The following is a 21,017-nucleotide window of genomic DNA, read 5'->3' as shown; positions in this document are numbered from 1 at the left end:
CTGTCACGTCTCATAAGTCATCTTAATGCTTGTATGTCTGATTAATAGAAAACGATTAGCCATCTCTTCTAATTTCAATATATTTTTTGGATCACATATAGGAGTTCTCCACCTTCAGATGACATTAGCTGTTTCAGTCTTTAGATTTTCTGGTGTACACTGGTAGATATGACCAAGCTCTGGTTCTTGTTCCATGCTCCCCCTATAGTCTGTCACATGAATACCGAGCAGCAGTTGTATTTCAGATTGTATGTGTTGAAGAATCGGTCCAATTAAATCATTTTTTTTTCCATCCTGTGCCCCTCAACCAATTGTCTTTCACAGTATGCACTTTTTTTTATGTATATTGTACTCATATTCCTGTAGTTTAGCAAAAGGTGTAACTTGAAGCTCCTGGAACCAGATGTCAAACCTACCATGTGAAAAATAATTGGTATATTTTATGCAGCAGAGGGATTTTGGGGGGCATCTCGGGGTTAAGGATCCAGTAGCCACTGCCGATTCTGCACCCCTACAGCCACACCCCTGATTTCAGCAACTCTGCTCTTTTCTGACCATCTTGATTTTTAGATTTCTCTTTCTCTGCATTGTGCTGTCAGTTCTATGATGCTTCCTTCTAGCATCACATCTCCAGCTAGAGACAATACCAGCTGTGCCTGCTGGGGGATAGTATAATTATCCTAATTTCTAAGTCTACGTATAGGGAAGCTGCATTGTCCTCATGTTCATTATAACTGTGTGACAGGAGCCTGTCTGATCATCAGCAGTAGCTCTGATAATGGTACGGTCCATGCAGTTTTATCAGATAGGAGTGATGACTTTTGAAGAGCGCAAAAAGGCTTCTAATTTCCAGAAGGTTAGAATAGGATGGGATCATAGGACCCAATGAAGAGAATAATTCCATGGATTTTTAGTTGGAAAGGCAACACTAGCTGTTCTATATAGATTGGGCAACTAGGAACCTAAAAAAGAAAAAAATGACTGAAGCCTCACTTTAATGATCATTAGTTATTAATGGCCAACTGGAAGGGATATTCAATATAATCTCAACTAAAAATAAAGGCACAAGATCCATCAGCAGCAGATAAAGTTCTTGACTGATATGAAATAATATTAAAAAATGAAAAAGACTGAATTTAAATTACATTATTATCAATACTAGATGTAACATATGCCGACTATATAGCCAGTATGAGACCAAAGAGGGGCAAATAAGGTGGAACATGGAATCACTGACTAAGATATTTTGTATTAGAATGTGGAGTATTACCATCTGGTATTTTAGTTCGATAGGGTTGATGATATATATTGAATGTATGTTGTGTGAACCCCTTTAGGTCTAGTCCCCACAATGTGGAAAAGATATTTTTTTGGGGGAAGGGGAGGATTTGTTGTTGATTTTGCTGCAATTTTGTGAGACAAACCCAGGAGCGGATTGAGAAGAAGGTAGAAGTATATATGTCCTATTCATTAAAGAAAAAACACGCAGCTTTTCTGCAACATGGGCCTTTGTATAAAGGGGTTGTCCAACAAAAAAATTGGGGCAAAGTCAGCAAAGGATGTAAACGAACAAACAAAGCACTACTTACCTGTTGAATCTCTTGCCGCTCCAGCGCCACCACATCGATGCTCCCCATTGGTCTACTGGGCTGGAGTGATGACATAACAGTGACAACACTTGCCCACTGCAACCAGTCACTGGCCTCAATGGGGGAGCCAACAGGTAAGTTGTGCTTTGTTTGCTATTTTACACCCTTGCCTGTTTATTTTGTCCGATCACAAGCGACCCCTTTAGGTCAGACAAGTCTTGCCCCTTCTCTTCTAACCTCCACATCTCATAATGGACTATTTATAGGAGACCGTATTGTGTTGTGGTGCATTAGTTGGAAAAATCGAACAAACAACATCATCTTTAATAGAAGAAACTACTGCAGGCAGCTATTTTTATCAGTATAAAACTGTGACTTCACAGTCCCAAATTCTAGATCCTAAAAAGCCTGCTAGAGGGATAAAATACAGGTTAATGCTGCTCGGCGTCTAAAAGCTTCCCAACCCCACCTTTCCACCAATCTCACATACGTTGCAGCTGAGGCAGAGAGCAATAAAAGGCTTTTTGTTAGCATAGTTGGCCGGATAAACATTTTTCGAAGGCTCAAAGATTTTACCCTGTATGAGGCTCAGCTAAGCCTTTTGTGTACTAATGCATAGTTCTATATTTAGTTTAGTAATGCGAATTCCAGGCATGTGACACCTGAAACAGTCACACAAAGAACATGCACAGTTCACTAGAAAATGCATATACCCATGTAAGAAAAGGCTAAAGTGACCTCTCTGTGGATGGAGAGCGTGAAATTATCATTCACAGATCATTGTGCTTTAGACTTCCTGTGTGGTGATGAATCCATGCCAAGGTTCCTTGGCCGCTGCAGGTTTAGAATACAGATGTCAGTATAGCTATAGATTTTAATACAATGTGCTGTACACTGTAGAGAGCCCAATTTTTCTTTAAATAGTGTGGATCATTCTCAGGGTTAAATATAAAGTCTGTAGGGGTGGCCGCTCCAATAGTCATTGGTATGGGAACCCCAAGTAAATGGTCCCTTCTTATCAGAACTTGTGGCTGAGTTCTAGAAGTTACAACGTTGTATAATATGTAACAGTCCAGATTGCTTAGCAGTTTTGGTAACTAGTCTGCCCTTGGGTTGTATGGTGTAACAGTCCACAGGCTGTTTTGCCGCATCACATCAACTCTTCCCTACCACGGCCATACTAGTGAGGAGATGCATGCACTTACATGCTGTCAGTGAGAGTATTAATGGTTGTCTGAGGAATGTTATACCACACTGAATGCAGATGTCCTTGATGGGAGACAAGCCCGGTGACGCTACAGGCCATGACAAGACGATTAGGCCACACACGCTCCTCACAGTAGCACAAGCAACGTACGCTCTGGCGTTGTCCTGTTGAAAAACTCCTCTTGAAACACTTTGGAGAAATGGCCGTACCCCCAGTTCCATAACCAAGTTAGTGTAATGTTTTGAAGACTAGAAGGGTCTGGTTACCTTACCTTACATTATGATTTCATCCTGGCCCAGTGTGACGCTTCCTTATGAAGGCCTTGTCATGGTATGGCCCGTGTGGTCTCCTAACCAATCTCCAAATATCATGAGTCTTGAGACAAAAACAGGACACAACGCAGAGGAGTATAGTCCTCTGTTAAAACCTTTTTTCCGTGCTCAATGATAGCTTTTGAGAGTGGGGTTATAAGGTCAATGGAACAGCTGTAGTTGGACATCTGACGTCTAACCCAATGTCGTACAAACTCCTTCTGATGGTCTGTGTCCACACTGTTTGCCACTCTAGGCTTGGGATGTGACGTACAAGTTCATTTGCAGCACAGAGTGGATCACTACGCTCCATTCTTTCACTCAGATGATCCAGCCATGCTCCTCTGTGCACCTCTTACTGTCTTTCCGGGTTTTTGTTATTCTCCCAACCACTTGGACACACAACATTGAACAGCGCTGACATCTCGGCCTAGTCACGTAGTGTTCTGCCACAGTAAAAACCAAGGTGTCCCTGTTCAAGGATTCTCCTCCTTTTTTTTCACGACAATAGCGGTAACTGGCACATTGACAAACAAAAGGCATGGCACAATCCTCCCACACCCCTTGATTTTTAAGGATTCAGGTGGCTAAAATCTTTGCTTTCAAACTGGCTTTTATTCCCTTCCCATGTGTCACAGACTTGAGTTAGGTGCTTCGAATTTGCAGATCTTTGCGACATGTGCTACTTCCTTACGGCCTGTTCTGCTTGGTGCTGCAAGTTCATTGTTGAGGAGTGTATATACTTATCTATCTGTTCGATCGGGGATCCAGCGGAGAGTTTCCGGTCTACCTGACCTTTGCCCTGTTCAGCAGCGTTTCAGCCAATCAGAGGCTGAGCAGTGATGATGTGTCCAAAATGACCGCCAATGCTCATCCACTGATTGGACGACACATTTGTGATCAGGCAGAGCGTAAACAAAGACCGGAGACCTGATGGGAAACTCTGCTGAATTCCCAGCCGAATGTACAGGTGAGTATATAATATTAGTTGTTATGGGCCTCCCTATACTGTAGAAAAAAAACTGGAACACCCCTTTTACTGGTGCATTATCAATATACATTATATACCCCTCATGTGCTAAACATTTTAAATAATGTAACAATAGGCCATATATTCCCATTGAAGCCCTTGGACAACACAGGGTGTATACAGTATATTGCACTTACTCCCGGACATTGGAAAAGCCCCATTACTTGCTGCCTTTTCTCCCTTTGCCGTCTTTGTACCTCAGCGATTCATTTTTGTACTTTTGATATATTCATGAGAGCTTGAAGAGAGATCTGTAGATTTTCCCACATAGAGAACTGATGTATGAAACTTTGGAAAGAATCAGAAAGAGAATTTTGAAGCAAATCTCTGGTTACCATTAAAAAATTCACAGTAAATGAATAGTTATGATGCCTGGTGCCCTCCTTTTTATTCTTTCTGGTGCGCTTCTCCTGATTCCCAGTCCCTTCTATTATTCCAGTAAAATTGTCGCCAGGTTCTCAAACTTTTCTATGCACACTGTGCACCCCTGCTGTTAAATGGACCGGTCGAGTCGCGGAGGGGGAGTGTCCCAGACTACCAATACATTGTGCACAGAGTAGTCTGAGAAGCTGGTGAATGTTTTACTGGAATTAGTCCGGGAATCGGGGACCACGCCAGAAAGATTATAAAGGAGGAGAGCGGGTATTTTACCTGTGCAATATGTCATTTTTTTATACACTTAGATTATCATCAGGAAATTAAGATGCACATTTAGTTACAATCCATTGAGTCTTCCTGGATTAGTCTTTTACCATCTACCCCGCTTGATATGCTTAGAAAAAAAAAAAAAAAACTACTCAGAGCCATTGTGATGATCTGGTGTGTGGAGGCCAAACAACAGGTCATAGATGTAATTTGTTACGGTCACAAGGTATGACGGTACGTAGAGAGGGAACCATATGGTACAGAAGATACTGGGATTACTAGACGTCTATACATGTTGCGTCTCCAAACGAAAGCCTTCACTCTGTTAAAGGAGAGTTCCACTTCCTGTTTTTAACCCCTTCAGAGAGATTCCTTTCAGTTTCCTGATGTTCCTGAACTTTGGCCCACACAAGAGCAATACAGACAATCCTACAGCGCACCATCACTCAGTTACTGAAATATTTGTGTGACGGCAGATCAACAAAGACCAGAGACTCTCTGAGAGAGATGCCTATACAGTATTTGTTACTTTTAAGACACTGCAGGGGTTAATATAGGAACTGGAACACCCCTTTAAGTTTCTTCATATTCACTATGATGCTTATAGCCCTATCATATATTCCAGAAACTAACTGAATTATATTTAGATAATATTTTAATTTATTTACAAATTGAACTTTTTGCAAATATAAATAGTTAAAAATCTTGCAGAATTTGAGACTTTCTCTAACCATGTTAGGGGGCGTGCACACTACCGCCACTGTCCGCCCTGGGGTTTCCGTCCTAAACCCAGGGGAAACTGGAGAGCGGACGACTTGTTGGCGAAATTTGAATGGATTTTTAAAGGTGACTGCCGGTGTGTGTATGCGGCCTCTCCGCCTGGAAACAGGGTTGGCTTTTTTTGCATGGACACAAAGTTGGAGAGGCCGCATACAGACACCAGCGATCACCTTCGAAAATAATGTTTTTTTTTAAGTTGACCGCTGGCAAGCCGCCCCCTGTCCAATTTCCCTGGGTTTAGGAAGGAAATCCCGGGGCGGACAGCGGTGCTAGTGTGAACCCAGCCTTAGCGCTGACAGTCTGTTGTCTTGATAGGTTGCCAATGGACATGACCATGAATGCAGGAACTTTCTATAATCTTACATCTGTCAGACACCCAGCCATGATGTTCTTATTGTGTCTGGGTTATCTTCTCATACATGTAGTGCCCCTGCCTGATAACCTGTCCACAATAAGGACATCATGGCTGGGTTTCTGACAAGTCCAAGACCATAGAAATTTCCTGCATTCGTGCTCATGGTCATGAGGTCATTGGAAATATAGCAATGGAAGTGACCATAAAGCTGGTCAGTTTTCTGCTTCTGAGTGATGAAAGGCTATAACATCCTTCCATCTTGTCACCAGCTTTACCACGCAGGGGGTAACTTGCATGTATCATATCAATGTGTGCTAAGTATGTATCCAACCAGCACACCTATCTATGCCGATCTTCCTGGTACCACTAGGAGGATGTTTAAAATTATACAATTGGATTTTTTTTTTTTTAATTTGTTAATTTTTTTTTTGTAAAATGCTATGACAACGCAAATAAAACTTTACTGCTTAAGATGATTTGCTATTTTAATATAATCTTTTTTCCCTTTCATTGCTGTATGCCCTTCCTTGTATTAGGATGCGAAAGTAAGTCTTCTTTTAATTGTTAATTTATAAATCAAAATCTATTTTTAATTTTCCTTTTTTTACACTGCGCATTATTACATAATCATTTTCTGCAGCGGGAGAAAAAATAGCAGAGAAAACTGTATTTAATGTATTGCTCTATGTGTTATTAGTAGGGAGTATTACCAGTAGGGATCTTATAAAAGTCAGGTTAGTTCTTTCTTCCATATTGATGTGATCTTTACATGAAGTGTGCCATACAACATACTGATAAATACAGCTGAGGTGTTTGTCCCCAGCCTTAAAGAAGACCTTTCACCACTTCCACCATTTCCAATTAATTCATTCCAGTGTTCAATAGTCGCTGCTCCACTGATTCCAGTGCAGTTGGAATTTTTTCTCTAGCCCCCACCATTCCTGAGTAATCCTTTCTGCTTGTTTCAGCACAGTTAGGCTCCATTCCCATGGAGTAACGCTTCGCGCATTCAGACACGTATACACGTGTCAGAGTATGAGTGCTCAAAACAGATGCCGTTCACTTTAATGTGTGCCGGCTCACACGCGCTACAAATTGAAATCAATGGGTTAAAAAGCCTCCCATTGATTTCAATGTGTAGCGCGCATGAGCCGGCACACATTAAAGTGAATGGGATCTGTTTTGAGCGCTCATACTCTGACACGTGTATACGTGTCTGAATGCACAGCACGTTACTCCGTGGGAGCGGAGCCTTATACTGTTTGCTGTCAAGTGGGCGGTTCTTGATTGGAATAGAATGACAGGGACCTCCCATCTGACAGCAGGGAACATAATTGTGCAGAAACTAACAGAAATAATTGCTCAGGAACGGTGGGGACTAGAGAAAAAATTCCAACTGCGCCAGAATCGGTGGAGCAGAATCTATTAATAGAGATGAGTGAGTAGTATTCGATCGAATACGACCATTCGATTGAATACTCGTATCGGTCGAATACCACGCAGGAAAATTCCATTGAATTCAATGCAAAAACCACCTCGTGCTCCTCGTCCTGCTACTTCCGGAACTTGGAGGATCCAATGTGGCGAACTTTGGTTCAATGGAAACCGGAACAACATTCCTGTTTTTTTCCCAGAGACTATAATGTTATTCGATATTCGAACGTATACTACTCGCTCATCTCTATCTATTAACAGACGTTTTGAACTGGAGTTGGTGGAAAAGGTGAAATGAAATGTATGGGTCAGTGTGCTCTCCGGATAACACATTGACCAGTCATACGGTCGTCTGCAAGGGGGCTAAGGTTATGGCTTCACACCAACATTGTTGTCTCCGCATCTAACCATCAAAAGATGATAAAAACTTATTAGAACAGGTTGTTTAACCCATTGTTTTCAATGTTTTTCTAAAACTGTAACCATAACACAGGTGTGTGCGTTTTCAGACGTGTATCCGCTGTCTTGGTTGGAGACAAAAGTCGAACTTGCAGCACTTTTGCTCCATCCATGCCTTTTTTTTAATTTTTTTATATTAAGGTCTTGGATGGTAATCCACTTGTGTGTGTGTTTTGCAATCTGTTTTTTCCCTTTTCATTTTCCCCTGCTCACGTCCAGAATGAAGATGAGGGATACCATTAACATATCCATCAAAAAAAGACAGATTATGATATGTACTTTGTAATCGTTGGTGTCTGTTTTTTGACAAATTAGATGAATTTGCAACGGGTGGGTAACAGGCACAGATGTGAGCATAGTGAAAGGCTTCATGCACACGACAAAGGGTTTTTCTATGTTTCATCTTGTTGCAATATTTTCTAGGACTGGCTTTATGAGGACTGCAAACTCTGTCATGTGCATTAAGCCTTCATGTTTAGCTTCATAAGAGTTCATGGTTTTATACTTTATTTTTTTTATCATGTGTTAGTTCATTTATTTTTGTATATGCAGTGAGAATTTTACTGTGTGATAGATGGAATAAATGTGGATAGATAGATAGATAGATAGATAGATAGATAGATAGATAGATAGATAGATAGATAGATAGATAATAAATGGAGATAGATAGATAGATAGATAGATAGATAGATAGATAGAATAAATGGGGATAGATAGATAGATAGATAGATAGATAGATAATAAATGGGGATAGATAGATAGATAGATAGATAGATAGATAGATAGATAGATAGATAGGAGATAGATAGATAGATAGATAGATAGATAGATAGATAGATAGAATAAATGGGGATAGATAGATAGATAGATAGATAGAATAAATGGGGATAGATAGATAGATAGATAGATAGATAGATAGATAGGAGATAGATAGATAGATAGATAGATAGATAGATAGAATAAATGTGGATGGATAGATAGACAAATTGATAGAATAAATGGGGATAGATAGATAGATAGATAGATAGATAGATAGATAGATAGATAGAATAAATGGGGATAGATAGATAGATAGATAATTAGATAGATAGATAGATAGATAGATAGATAGATAGATAGATAGATGGATGTGCCGTACATCAGACAGACTTTGTGTGTATGGAGAGTTGTCTAGTGATCCGTCTCCCTACATCAAAGTGCAGCTTTCCTTTTGCTATGTGTCATGGAGTCGTGTCTGCAGATATACATTTATGGAGGAGCCCGCAGCATTTCTCCGGGCACCATGGCTCTTTGATGTCCAAACTAAAAGCATGACACTTGGCTGTACACTACAGAAGCCTTCATGTATAACAAGTATTACTGTACTTGCCATGAGAGATAGATATGTAAGAAATAAGAAGTTCTCATATACAGATGTAGATACTGTGCCTAGAGCACACTGCAGACTACAGGGTTAAAACTGCTGTATCCCAAGGACCCGCTGGATGTGTGCCCGTACACCTGCGTCCTGCCCACTTTATCTTTGTGAATTTGCTATTGATGGCTCATTGCTCACTCTCACAGTTTGATCTGCCTTGAATTGGCCTTTGGAAAGTGCAAATGTAAGCAAAAAAATAAAACATAAACAACCCTCTTTCTTCCAGTAGTGGCCGCAATAGCTTGCACCTCGGCTCAGGGAGTGCATTATAATGTCATGTAAATTTATAGCATTTATGTCAAGGCTATGCTTAAAATGGTTGCATTAGATAGACACAGCACCACTCTTGTCTACAGGCAGTATGTAGTATTGCAGTGTAGACCTCATCCAGTGAATAATGGTAGTTTTGCATAGAAACAATACTACAGCAAGTACAGAAAGTATTCAGACGCCTTTACATTTTTCACTCCTTGTTTCATTGCAGCCATTTACTAAAAGCAAAAAAGTTCATTTTACGCCTCATTAATGTACACTTACAAGCGCCCTTTTGAGCTAGTACAGCCATGAGTTTTCTTAGGAATGATGCAGCAAGTTTTTCACATCTGGATTTGGGTATCCTCTGCCATTCTTCCCTGCAGATCCTCTCCAGTTTCGTCAGGTTGGATGGTGAACCTTGGTGGATAGCCATATTCAGGTCTCTCCAGAGATGCTCATTTGGGTTTAGGTCAGGGCTCTGGCCGGGCCAGTTAAGAATGGTCACAGAATTGTTCCAAAGCCACTCCTGTGTTATTTTAGCTGTGTGCTTAGGGTCATTGTCTTGTTAGAAGGTGAACCTTCGGCCCAGTCTCAGGTCCAGAGCATAGTCTGGGAGTCCTTTGTGTGGTTTTTGGCAAACTCTATGCGGGCTTTCATATGTGTTGCACTGAGGAGAGGCTTCCTTTGGGCCACTCTGCTATAAAGCCCTGACTGGTGATGGGCTGCGGTGATAGTTGATTTAGTGGAACTTTCTCCCATTTCCCTACTGCATCTGGAGTTGAGCATCCTACTGGAGCTCAACCACAGTGATCTTTGGGTTCTCCTTTCCCTCTCTCACCAAGGCTCTTCTCCCATGATTGCTCAGTTTGGCTGGACAGCCAGGTCTAGGAAGAGTTCTGGTCATCCAAACTTCTTTCATTTAAGGATTATGGAGGCCACTGTGCTCTTAGGAACCTTGAGTGCTGCAGAAATTCTTTTGTACCCTTGGTCAGATCTGTGCCTTACCACAATTCTGTCTCTGAGCTCCCTGGGCAGTTCCTTTGACCCCCATGATTCTCATTTGCTCTGACATGCACTGTGAGCTGTGAGGTCTTATATAGACAGGTGTGTGCCTTTCCTAATCAAGTCCAATCAGTTTAATTAAACACAACTGGACTCCAATGAAGGAGCAGAACCATCTCAAGGAGGATCAGAAGGAAATGGACAGCATGTGAGTTAAATATGAATGTCACAGCAAAGGGTCTGAATACTTATGACCATGTGATATTACAGTTTTTCTTTTTTAATAAATTTGCAAAAATATCTACATTTCTGGGTTTTTTTCTGTTAACATGGGCCTGAGTGTACATTAATGAGAAATAAAATGAACTTTTTTATTTGATTTATGTTGAAAAACATAAAAAAAGTTGGCAATGTACATAATGTATCCTTGAGAAGAGGAGAAGGTTGTGCTATTGTCTTAAAATGACCCTAAAAAATCCCATGGACCCTCTCCAGCGTCTACTGCAAGTCTTACTAAAAGAGCAGAGGCCTTTATAGTTCTATATAAAGATGCAATTCTATATACCGGTACATCCATTGTATTGGAATAGGATGTCCAACAAGCGCATATGGGTGTGATGGTCAGGGGTTCACATACTTTTTAATGAGAAAAATGGAGGAGGTGAGAGACTCTCCTTAAAGCTCTCCTTTTTTAGTACACACTTGTATTGTTCATGAAATTACAATTTTTCCTCTTTTCTTTGAGAAGTGACAGAGTTCCTCCCAGTCATCAGCATATTCATTCATATTCAGGAGGAATAACAGAGGAACGGCACAAAGTAGAGATCTAAGAAAAGATGCTGCAGAATTGTTCATTCATGGGGAATACAAGGATGTACTGAAATAGACATGTCAGGAGAGGGAGGGGACAGGCGCCTTCAAGAAATCTTCAATGCATATGTTTTGCACAATCTCTTGGAGGCCAGAAATATCACTTTTCCTCCTTTTTGCGGATTCCTTATTCCGTTGTTCCACCAAACCTTGTCTGTAATAGAGACCCTTTATGCTACAGAGCACATGACATGGCCACTAGGTTAATAGAGTCTCCAAAATCCACTAAAGAAGTTCACAGACGCTTTCATTCCCCTTTTAGGATTACAAAGATAAAAGCCCGTCTCACCCTAAACTCATTCCCGACAAGTTGGATTTAAGGATTCTGACAAGTTAACACTTTGATTTTAGCTAAACCACAATTCTGTACAAATGTCAGTTTTATGAGATTGGCTCTAGGTCACATGGCGGCCCTATACAATACCCTAATGTTGATTAATGGGATCACTCACCCCGTCAAGCTGGAGTATACTGGTACTACATCAGGCAGGCGGGGGGAAAGCAGATGTGGCCCGTGAATATAACTATTCAGTGCAGTAGATTCCTTGTTAGAAGTTATTTTTAGCGTATTCCATAAGAGTTAGGCCGGGGGGCTTCACATTGCGTAAACGTTGCGATTTTACCGCAGCAGAAACACAGCTGCGAACAGTGGCAGTTTACAGTACCTGCAAGGTGGATGGGATTCTGGCAAATCTCATCCACACATTGTAGAAAAATATTTTTAAGACCATGAGACTCATGTTTTTTCCAATATAGTGCTGCATAGGCTGCAGGATTAAGGCTAGGTTCACACAAGCACTCGATTTCCGTTCAGGGTTTCCGTCCCCAAGTACATTTAAAAAATCCTGCAGGACTTTTCTCTCTGCATTTTTCGGCTTTTTAAGTGCATGTGATAGATGGTGACAGACGTTCTTGGCTCACACTGCAGAGAATTAGTGTATACTATTTGATACAACTTCAGCCTCACCTGTCTTCTGTTCTGTGATAGGTTTCTCCCTAACATCACTTACAAGCAGGAGGGAGAAATATGTAGCTACATTTTAGGATACACAGGAGATTCTGCACACAGCACTCAAAGATAATATAGCCAGGCAGTGTGAGTTATAATAATTTTATACTCAGCAGCTAACTGTGTGGCCTCACCTTCTTTATTGCTGTACTGCAGGACCCTTAGAGCAAAGATAATATCTTATATAGTGCTGTATACATGGAGGGACATACAGAAGAACAAGAAGGGTGAAGCTGGGCAGGGAGGCAAAAGTCAGCTGCACAGTAGAGACAAGAGAGCAAGGTCTGAGCTCAGGGTCTGCCATTTTGCTCGTAAACAATACAAATGACTGACTTTAGACTTCTGATTGCCAGAAACCTCCACTAGAGGGAGCCCTAGTGCATTCTGTTATACACCAGTCTTACTTCTAAACCAGTATACGATAGGCTTCAGTGGTGGCTGCAGACAGCAAGCAGGTTATTTTAGTTTCATCTTTATATATGCGTGAACTATGGAGTTCTGTATCAGGAAAGTGAAGCCCCAACCACACAAAGGTATAAGACATTGATAAATACATTTTGGACCATATCATGACATGACGGTAAGAGGCGGACACTTCCTATAACATAGAGCAGCTTTTTAAATGCCTATTTTATGCATGCAAGACCCAGACCTAACACTGCCCTACTAATCTAAGATTTCTAGAAATATATTGGCTTTTTTGGGGTTTGTTTTTTTATAGTCTGCATTGATAGAACTTTCTTTTCCCAAAGCATGTGAGCAGATCTCTGTAATGAGAAATGGCAGAAATCTCTGTAAGAAGTCTGCTGTGTGTAAATGTATCTTAAGAACGTGTTCACACACAGCAGGCTAGCGGCAGAGATTTGTTACACAGTTCATGTGAATGGGGTTCTTTGTGTAGCATGTGCATGGATTTTTACTAAACCTATACCTATAATATATGAACAGACTTTAAGGCACGGGGGGGGGGGATTGAAAGCCAAATTGAGAAATGTCTCGTCCACACTGCAGGACTGCAAATGGACTGTTCTTAATGTCACAGTCATGTGACCAGTCACTTGCAGAAGCTGTGTAGGCACAGTGGAAGTGCTAAGTGTGCGGGGAGGGAAGATTGGATGTAGCATAGCTGAGTGTGGGAGGAAATGTGAAGGTAGCAGAGCTCGGCCTGGTGGATTGGTTGTAACATCTGTGTCTGAAAGGGGGGTGGGTTGATGTAGCAGAGCTGAGTGTGGGGTAGAAAGTGGATGTAGCAGAGCTGATTGTGGGGTAGAAAGTGGATGTAGCAGAGCTGTGTGTGGGGACAACATGATAGCAGCAGAGCTGAGTATATGCAGTGAGCTTGGAGGGAGGAAACATGAAAGTAGCAGGGTTGTGGGTTAGAGCAAAGGCTTAGCAGAGCTATGTGTGTGACAGAACATGAAGGTAGAAGAGCTGTGTTTGTGTAACAGGCAAATGTGAAGAAAACAGGACAGAGACAGTATACAGCTGAAAAGCTTAGCAGAGACCAAAGCTAGCTGACTTATAGCCCAGGCTCACTGAAGGAAATGAATGGGTCTGTGAAAACACGGGTGGCAAACGGATATTATCCATGTGCTGTCTGTGCTGTTTAAGGCCCGAGTCACATCTGTGTTCGGGGACGTCCCGAACAGAAACCTATCCCATAGACTATAATTGGGTCCAAGTGGTTTCTGCACGAAAAATGCGGAGAGACAAGTGCTGCTTGCAAGACTTCTCTCTCCGCATATTTCAGGCAGATCGGGGAATGGAATGGCCTGGACGCAGATATGAACCGGGCCTTACCATGGAGCCAGTGTATTATCAATCCAGGGCAAAACCCATCTAGTTTTAGGTTTAGAAGACCAGGCTCACTGAAGGAAATGAATGGGTCCCTGCAAATACGGAGCAGCACACGGATGTCATCCATGTGCTGTATTATCATGGACACATTCATGTGCTTGGAGCCTATTGCTGTAGTTTCCCTGCAGAAGAAATATACAAGATACGAAGCCTCAAACTGCAAAGGACACAGTTGTCTTATAGAAGGGGGTTGTTCCAACACCGTGATAAGTGCAAGATTTGTGGGGGTCTGTCTGCTAGGACCCCCTGCAATGGCGACAATGGAAGTGTTTTATGTTTTGCTAGTACAAATCTGGGAATAGATGTCCTGTATGAGGATGGGAATTTATTGGAGAATCTGTAGCCATCACCTCCAAAAATACTAGCCAAATCAGCAGTGGGCTTGTGATTTGGACATTAGCCAGCAGGTGGCAGTGCTGCAGTGTAGTTGTAGAGGTTAGGAGATCTCTTTACATAGATCAGGGCTCTCCCTATTGTGTCTGGATTCTTGCATGCGCCTTGCAGTATGTCACAGTCTAGAACTGATTCCTTCACGTCTTGTGTTTCCTCCACAGGAGGCAGAGACACCACGAAGCGTCCTGGAAGAAATTGGACTGACATAAACCCCCGGCTGCTGTCACCTGCGTCTCTTTGTTGTCACATCAATGTTCACTGCCTTCACCTCAGTGTTATACCACTAGTGTAAGATGCCGTCTGTCAGTATTACCGTACTGCTAAGCTGCTTTAGTTCAGTCTTCAAAGAAAACTACTCCATAGAAAATCTACACAAAATGGATCAACATAAAGGGACTCAGACATTGGAAATTGTAGCACATCCCTGACCCATCGTAAGGAAATTTTCTTCTTTTTTCTTTAGTGTTTTTAGGGTTCGGTGCTGATTGGAGGGAATCTTTACACCTCACATATCTGGTTCTGATACTGCCTCTACACCAGAACTGTGTGTGTGAATGGGATCAGCACAACGGAACCCGGTCCCTACTTCTGACAACCAAAGACTGCGCCCTTACTTATTACAGGCATAAAGGGATTAAGGAAACTGTTTACCACTGGATTTTTCTTTTTGTAAACCAAAGAATTTGTGACCTATCCCTCTGCTTACGGCGGCGACCATACAGGAATTATTAAAAAAGTGCAGACCCCCAAAGAGTGGAAGGCAGAAGCTCCAGAGGAGACGTGACACCCTGATACTTTATCCCTGTGCACACTGTTCGGTGACGGTCCTGGCCCTTGACATAGGTCTGATAAATATCCTTATTCATTGGTTCTATCCTTATGTATAGGCCGCATGTATTCTTGAAGTTATTGTCCGGGCTAAGGAAAGGTCATCAATATCAGATTGGTGTGGATCTGACACCCGGCACCCCCACCGATCAGCTGTTCTTAACAACTGATACACAGAGAATGGAGCAGGAAGCAGACAGCGCTATTCTCTTGGCACTGGAGCTTAGCTCCGATTCTGATGGATCTGTAATACCCTTATCTGGCCACTACACAGAGGACAGCGCTGTCTGATTCCTGCCCTATTCTCTGGGTATAGCTGCTGAGAACTGCATGGAGGTGCCGGGCGTCGGACAGTGACATACATTTCTTCACATGGGTTTCTGAAGCAGTAAAATTTGTGAAGCTTTCCCATAAAAGACGTACAGTCTACCCATAGGATATGTTATAAATGTCTGATCGTTGCAGGTCCCACCTCTAAAGCCTCCCAGGCGTTGTCCTCGGCATCAATCTTGCTGCGACCTCACTGACAAGACTGCCCTCGCTGGTCAGGATTTATGGAAACTGAGTAGAATCGTGAGCAAAGTTATTTTCAGAACCCCATTCACTTCTATGGGAATCACAGAAATAGCGTAGCTTAGTGACGGACCGTGGAATGGTTCATATTAGAGAGGGGTGCAGGTCCTAGAGGTGAGACTCACATCTGTCAGACATTGTATGCCCCAACCAAACCTATGCAGTAGTAGACGTGAATATCAGACTCATCTGGCTCTTCTTCTACGACCCCTTCCTGCTAAACTGACGTTCAATCCGCCTTTCTACCAAGACGGATTGCAGCTCAGCGATATCAGGCTGTGAGTATATGGGGAAGAGTGAGAGAGGAAAGACACAGACAGAGGCCGCTGGAGATGGAGAGGACATTTCTATCTCCTCTTTAGTGTACGGAAGACATCATAGCAGCCAGTCTATACCCACAAGCTCAGGGAGAAGTGAGAGGTGGAAAACTGCAGTGCAGAATATACAAGTCCTATAATGGGCACATCTAGCTCTACCCCTCATGTACAAACACTGGACTATCCATTTATGCAGTTTGTTGAAAGCCAAGAGCAGGGTCACACTAGCGCTCGGGTCCACCGATGATTTTATACTTTTTGCAGGACTTTTCTCTCCGCTGATTTAAGCAGAATCTCAGTCGGACGCCCGAACACTAGTGTGAGCCTTTCATTATATCTGTTCCTGACACGTGGAAACCATCAGCATTCCACCTATGGGTATGTTTAGATGGTGTGGGGTTAAAACCACATTGAATAATCTGCGGTTTTCCTATAGTTTTTGGTGCGGCTTTTATTTCACCTGTAAAATAAATGTGTTTAACCTGCAAAGACCGAAACCCCATATGTTATTTTTCTTATGCAGTTTTAACCACACCATCTGAATACATCCCTTATAATGAAGAAGTCGTCCGGGCTCCATCGCTGGCCACATGACTTCAGCCAGTTACCTATATATGGGGGATATAAGGGCCGTATAAAGTAGTATAAAGTTCTAAAGACACTTCAGAAAATCCACTATGTTGGACCCTATTGCAGTTCTAGCAGGTGAATCGTAAAATAAATGTATCTGGCCTGTAAAAACCACAACCATATCCAAAATGCTGCGTGCAGTTTATCTAATATGGTTTTTGTTAATCAATGTGAATACACCCCGAGGCCCCATGCACACAACTGGAGATATGGTCCCCCTGATCTGTGAGCAGGGGTAGCATATAGATACGTCATTGCTATGGCCCATACACATGGATCAGTGTATGAGCTGTAGACGTGATCTACAAAATACGGAGCGGGTCCTATTCCTGAAGGGTGATGGGACATGGATGCTAAGATGTGCGCTACCTATCTCTTAGATCCACAAGGAATTGGAAATCTAAAGGAAACGTACTTCTCCTTCTGTTGACCTTGGCTCAAAAGAAAGGCATTAAAACTGCTGTGTGTGAAGCTGCCCTAAGACTGAGGCCCCACATTGCGGAAACGCAGCTTTTTATGTTGCAGATTTTGCTTAGGTTTTTTCAGCCCAAACTAATACTGGCTAAAAAAAGAATGGGGAAATATAAAGGAATCTTATACTTTCCCTTCTGCTCAATCCACTCTTGGCTTTGGCTCAAAAAGCTGCAGCAAAATCTTCAACAAAAAAGCTGCGTTTCCACAGTGTAGGGCCTCAGTCTAAAGCTGGAGTCGCACAGTTTTTTCAGCTGAAATTTAATCCTACCTTTATTTTTCCCTGTTCCTATGTGTGATTGTAGTTGAAAGGAGTTGTTGGAGATTATAAAAAAAGGTTTAGTTTTCCTCTAGAATCTGCGCCATTCTCCTCCATGGGCCATATCTGGTATAGCAGCACTTAATAGGAACCAGTCAGTGTGATTTGGGACACTAAACCACCCACAGGTTAGATCCCTATGGACCAGTGGTTTAGGGTCTCAATACCCCTGTTGTAATGTTGTTCACGGCCACATTTAAAAATAACATTTTTGACCTGAAAACATCGACCTGTCCCAAATCGCCCTGACAGGTTCCCTTTAAGTGAATGGAGGTACCAGATACTTCCCATGTATTAGAGCGCTGCTGTTTCTGGGGAGGGGGAGCAGAACTCTAAACACGTCAGTCATTAGCGATAGGATTCCAACCGATCCAGTAAATGGTGAAACTTCTTCCTGCCTTGTATAAAGCCAGACTATTACAGAATCTAATAAAGTACATTCTATAAGCCGGATTATATACCCGCGTGTAACATTTCTGTATTATGTTCTGGAAAGTGTGAAGGACAGCCTCTCCATTAAATGTCACCCCATTAGAGTTGTGATTTTTTTTTCCCCTAGGGGGTGCTGTCATCTGTTGGGTTCCTTAGTACGGTTTCTATTCACGTCTCATGTAGATCTACAGTAAGACCAGTCCATTTACCCATCTGTACTCAGTGTCAGATTGCGTAGGGACACACCTCACTCATAAGAGGATTGCTACCTAATTTTCAGTGTATTCCTGCATTTCCAGTAGGAGTTACAGAGGAACGGCACAATATAAAGTCCTAAGATGCCCCATTATTTCAGAGAAGGGCAGCCCCCCTAGCAGTATAAATGCACCCCCTCCTCTTTATTCCCCCGGCATCATGGTTACAAAGCATTGGGAAAGCAAAAAGTTAAAAATTGGTTTTAAAAAAACAAACTACAATTTACCTCAAATCTGATTTTTGTACTTTTGAGTTACCTTTTATGTACTGAAGGAGATTTCCAGGACTAGATTGTGAATGGCCTTTGCCGCCCCTATAATCGGTAAATGGTCGGGGTTACGAGTATGTGTGTAAGCCATGACGTGTCTGTAGTGCCGGGAATCAGACGCCCCCCACCGAACCTTGTAACAGGCTATAAATAGTCCGGTCCTGGAGCGCCCCTTTATGGTTTGTCTGTAGAGATGCACAACAATGGCAGAATTTTATTTTTTTTCCTCCATTTCTTGTCCTTTAGGCCAGAAACCCTGAAGCTTCTCATGTGTTGTGTAGCCTGCGGCTTCTGTGCATTCATGGTTTCTACATACTGGATATTTCATTTAGTGATAAGTGTGTTTTGTGTATAACAATATGGAAAAGATGCCCCATAGCAAAGCCAAGGAACACCCGTGGTGGCATCTCAAAAAGCCATAAGCTGTCGGCACACAAGACGGCAATCTCCATCCGTGTTTGTATAGTGGATGTAGGTGACGTAACCCCAGAGCTATAGATGGTGTCAGGCTGCAACCGGGAAACACAAGCACATGCACACGGGGTAATCCGGGTCTCAATATACAGTCTGTACCTTGGCTTCACATTGGTAAATCTGACCAGTAAGGAGTCCAGGACTCCTTGTACTATAGTGATCCAAGATGCCGAGAGTCCCTGCGGCTTTACTGTCTATACTATATACACCCAAGATCATTATGGTCTCCTGACTGGATCCAGGGTGGGAAATCTGGCCGGATTCCCCCAACTGCATGGAGTCTAAGGGAAAGAATTGCAGCGATCAGAGTGATGGCGGTGTATATCAATCCATAGACATATCTAGCTAGGTGATTTTTATTACGTGCTGTCAAGAAAAAGCATGAACAGCCAAACATGTCAATGGGACACAGATTAGTACGGAAAAACTGCACTGCAGGAGGCCCAAGAGTTGGACCCCACTAATCAGATTCTTATTGCTAGGACACCAACTTTAGAGAAAGCTGGATAACCCCTTTATAGGGAACCAGTGACCATGAACATGCCATGTACTCTAACAGCATGATGTTATAGAGTAGGAGGAGCTCACTGATAAGGACCGCCCACTGGACTCCTAAGCAAAAGGAGGAGCAAGGGTTTTCAATCAGTTATATTAAGGATAGTGTAACGCAACAACAACAAAGCAGCCATTAATGTCTATTGTGTTTCAGGTGACTGCAACGCTTGCATGTCGCAGTAAAATCACATTGTGATCATCAGGTTGCAATAAAGTTGCACAATTTTAATGTCATTTTTAAATGTGCGACTAAGATCACTGCGAGGCCCCAGCCGAAATCTTATCCCTCCCCCTGTTAAATAAAATCCAATTTTAATAACAGGTTCCCTTTAAGGCTGTGTTCACACTGGTGGCCTAGCTTTGTATTATCATATAGATTATGTGTCTATGTTCTTCCTCCCATCAATTTGGTTCTCTTTACCTTATACAAGTCTATTTTTGGACAACCCCTTTATTATAACTTGATATATTGGGTATATACTGTCCAGTGCAGATGTATACGGTATATATCCCCAGACACTGGGGTAATAGTAATGAAAGGCACAACGATCCAGGCAAGCTTGTGACAACCATCTTAGAAAGGGCTCATAAAAAACCATAGGGTAGCATTGGGTCAGTACTGAAATGTTCAGGACTGTATTAGATGGGCGTTTCAGCTGCCCCCTGTGTGTGACTACACCTGCACCCGGGCCTGGAAATGCCCATCAGATACGGCTTTGTGTTTTTGTTTTTTTCCTTTTAATAGTTTCTGGTCATCTGTGCGTGCTTTGCTGGACTAAGCTTTGTTGTAATTGTGACTAATGACCCCGTGTCACCATTGTCTGTGTGTTACATGTCATTTCATGAGTAATAAACTCAAAGATTTTTATGCCAGGCCGTGTCTTTATTTGCCAAATCTGACGTGGAAACTGCTACATACTAACTGTACTGGGACAGAGGGACACACCAATAGTATATAGCTCTGGTCCCTGTATAGTTACTACAGCTCGGCTCCCATTGACGTCAACAGGAGTGGAGCTGTAGTTACTGTGCCATCTTCAGTGTATAGACCAGGCATCATATGTGGCCCTGGATAGCTGATCCATGCAGGGGCCACCTGTCGTCGTCCCCATAATAAGATAGCTAAGAGTCAGTATTCAGTGTGTTGTATACATGCTGAATAAAACTAGTTACAAGCAGGGACGGCTCTTCAGCCTGCCCTCTATATATCATTGTGTAAAAACACATTTATGTCACCGTTCCCGCCTAGAAGTTGCATTTAGCTCTGATCTGTAACAGCACC

General features: G+C 42.3%; 1 protein-coding gene across 3 annotated transcripts in view; it reads left to right on the top strand.

The window, feature by feature from the left end:
• AP1S2 (adaptor related protein complex 1 subunit sigma 2) overlaps positions 1 to 20,761 on the top strand; it is an 80,375-nt gene extending 59,614 nt beyond the window's left edge. For 2 of the 3 annotated variants that reach the window (XM_075263691.1, XM_075263693.1), the window contains one exon: positions 14,775 to 20,761. In XM_075263691.1, the coding sequence (XP_075119792.1) occupies positions 14,775 to 14,822 (48 nt within the window). In that variant the 3' untranslated portion in view covers positions 14,823 to 20,761. The remainder of the gene's footprint in view (positions 1 to 14,774) is intronic. The other variant, XM_075263695.1, reaches the window with a different exon arrangement.
• The last annotated feature ends 256 nt before the right edge of the window (positions 20,762 to 21,017 follow it).

The sequence above is a fragment of the Leptodactylus fuscus genome, chromosome 2 (assembly GCF_031893055.1).
Source record: "Leptodactylus fuscus isolate aLepFus1 chromosome 2, aLepFus1.hap2, whole genome shotgun sequence".
Classification (NCBI taxonomy): domain Eukaryota; kingdom Metazoa; phylum Chordata; class Amphibia; order Anura; family Leptodactylidae; genus Leptodactylus; species Leptodactylus fuscus.
Note: the sequence above shows the minus strand (reverse complement) of the source record. Positions and strands in the feature narration are given on the sequence as shown.